The 1,780-nt window shown below is 64.4% G+C and overlaps 1 protein-coding gene across 2 annotated transcripts in view; it reads left to right on the top strand.

Annotated features, from left to right (window-relative positions):
* Window positions 1–1,258: 1,258 nt before the first annotated feature.
* Window positions 1,259–1,780, top strand: part of LOC122257401 (dual 3',5'-cyclic-AMP and -GMP phosphodiesterase 11) — a 30,756-nt gene continuing 30,234 nt past the window's right edge. Inside the window, exon 1 of one of the 2 annotated variants that reach the window (XM_086552002.1) lies at window positions 1,259–1,623. In XM_086552002.1, coding sequence (XP_086408128.1) covers window positions 1,398–1,623 — 226 coding nt within the window. In that variant the 5' untranslated portion in view covers window positions 1,259–1,397. The remainder of the gene's footprint in view (window positions 1,624–1,780) is intronic. The other variant, XM_086552003.1, reaches the window with a different exon arrangement.

Raw genomic sequence — 1,780 nt, 5'->3', positions numbered from 1 at the left:
ACAGGGAAAGAGGGAGGGGGGACGGGAGGAAGGGGAGGGGGCTTATAGGTGGGGGAGGAAGGAGAGGATGTGGTGGAGGGGGGGGGGAGTGGGATGGTATTGGGGGAGGGATGTAACGAAGATAAAATGGAGGGAAGGAGGGCTGGGTTTGGAGGGGGGAGGGTCATGGAAGGATGGAAGGAGGGGGGAAGAGGGGAAGGGGGAGGAAGCATGTACGCCGAGCGAATCCTGGACATCCGGCATTCGCAGTCTCTTGTCTCGAAAGTGTTTACAGCGGAATGAATAGATATGTGAAAAAATATATACATGTATAAAAATGTGGCGTGTAAATATTAGTTGGCTGGTAACCTCCGCGAGAGAGAGATTCGAGGAGGAAGGGGGAGGGGGGAGGGGGGGAAGGGGGCCAGGCGATGGATTTTTCACTCCGGGTTCAGAAAATTCGCGTGGCCGAACGTAAACAAATCGGGTAGTCGAGCAGGGAACAATGACCGCGACGATAGGGAATGCGACGGACGATGAACGTTGCGTCGATGCAACGCTGAGGACACGACTCGTCCCGCGGCCTGAGTGATCCCACGGGGATGACCATGAGCGGGGATGAAAGGTACGCGGGAAGCGCCGCTCGAGGTGAGGCGAGGGAAGTAACGCGCGCCTTCTATTCAGGTGAAGGAAGAACAGCCCAGCGCAGGCGGGGCCGCAGAGGACTAAGGGCATTCTTTCCCTGAGGTCGGCCTCGAGGTACCAGGAGGAGCAGCAGCAGCGAGGGGGCGGCTCCACTGACACGAGGAGGACCTGCGCGGCGCACCATAGCAGATGGATCCAGACACTGATGGTAGGACAGCGTTGCGCAAGGCCCTGCCGCGTCGCCGTGGTGCCAGGATCTAGGTGGCCCTCAGGCGAAGGAGCACCGGGAATTAAGCCTTTAACTTCCCTGGCGCCGAGTCCGAGCGGCCGCCCGCCCGCCCGCCCGCGCGCGCGCCGTCTCGCCGCTCCGCCGGCCGCTCGCTGGGAGCGACGGGTCGTGTAAGCCGCACCCACGCGCGGCGCTCCCGCCCCGCAGTGACCTACGACCTCTCTGCCGCCCACGCCCTCTCGCCACGACCCGAGTCTGCGGGACCCGAAACGCTCGCTCTCTCGCGCGAAGAGAGCAGATGCCCGGCGAGCGCCTCTCTCGAGCCCGCGCTTAGAGGAGGAAGGAGGGGAGGAGGAGGAAGAGGCGAGGAGGAGGAAGAGGCGAGGAGGAGAGCGCGCGGCGGAGGAAGCCAAGGCCGAGAGGAGCGGCCGCGCGGAAGGGAGGAGGGAGGGCCTGGGCGAGGCGGAGGCGCGTGCGGGCGAGTGCCAGCGGCGATGTAAGTGCCGGGCCAGCATGGTGGAAGGGCGGCGCCCGAACCGCGGCGATGGGCCATGGGACGTCCCGCCTGCTGCCTGCTTGCGGCAAGCAGCGGCGCCAGCAGCACCAGCAGCGCCACCAGGAGCAGCAGTGCCACCAGCTGCATCAGGAGGAGCAAGAAGGCCAAGGCAGGCGGCGCCGTTGGCAGCACTGGCGGCAGGAGGCGTGGCACCCTCGGCCGCTGTCCGCCCACTCGGCGCCCTCGCCCGAGGCTACGACTCTGTGCTGCGCCGGTGGGTGCCCCGCACCGCCCCGACCGCGTGTGTGCGTGTGTGTGTGTGTGTGTGTGTGTGTGTGTGTGTGTGTGTGTGTGTGTGTGTGTGTGTGTGTGTGTGTGTGTGTGTGTGTGTGTGTGTGTGTGTGTCTCCATTGCTTTATTTCGTTATATAA

The sequence above is a fragment of the Penaeus japonicus genome, unplaced genomic scaffold, assembly GCF_977035675.1.
Source record: "Penaeus japonicus unplaced genomic scaffold, GWHDUDI00000001_assembly GWHDUDI00000026, whole genome shotgun sequence".
NCBI lineage: Eukaryota > Metazoa > Arthropoda > Malacostraca > Decapoda > Penaeidae > Penaeus > Penaeus japonicus.
Note: the sequence above shows the minus strand (reverse complement) of the source record. Positions and strands in the feature narration are given on the sequence as shown.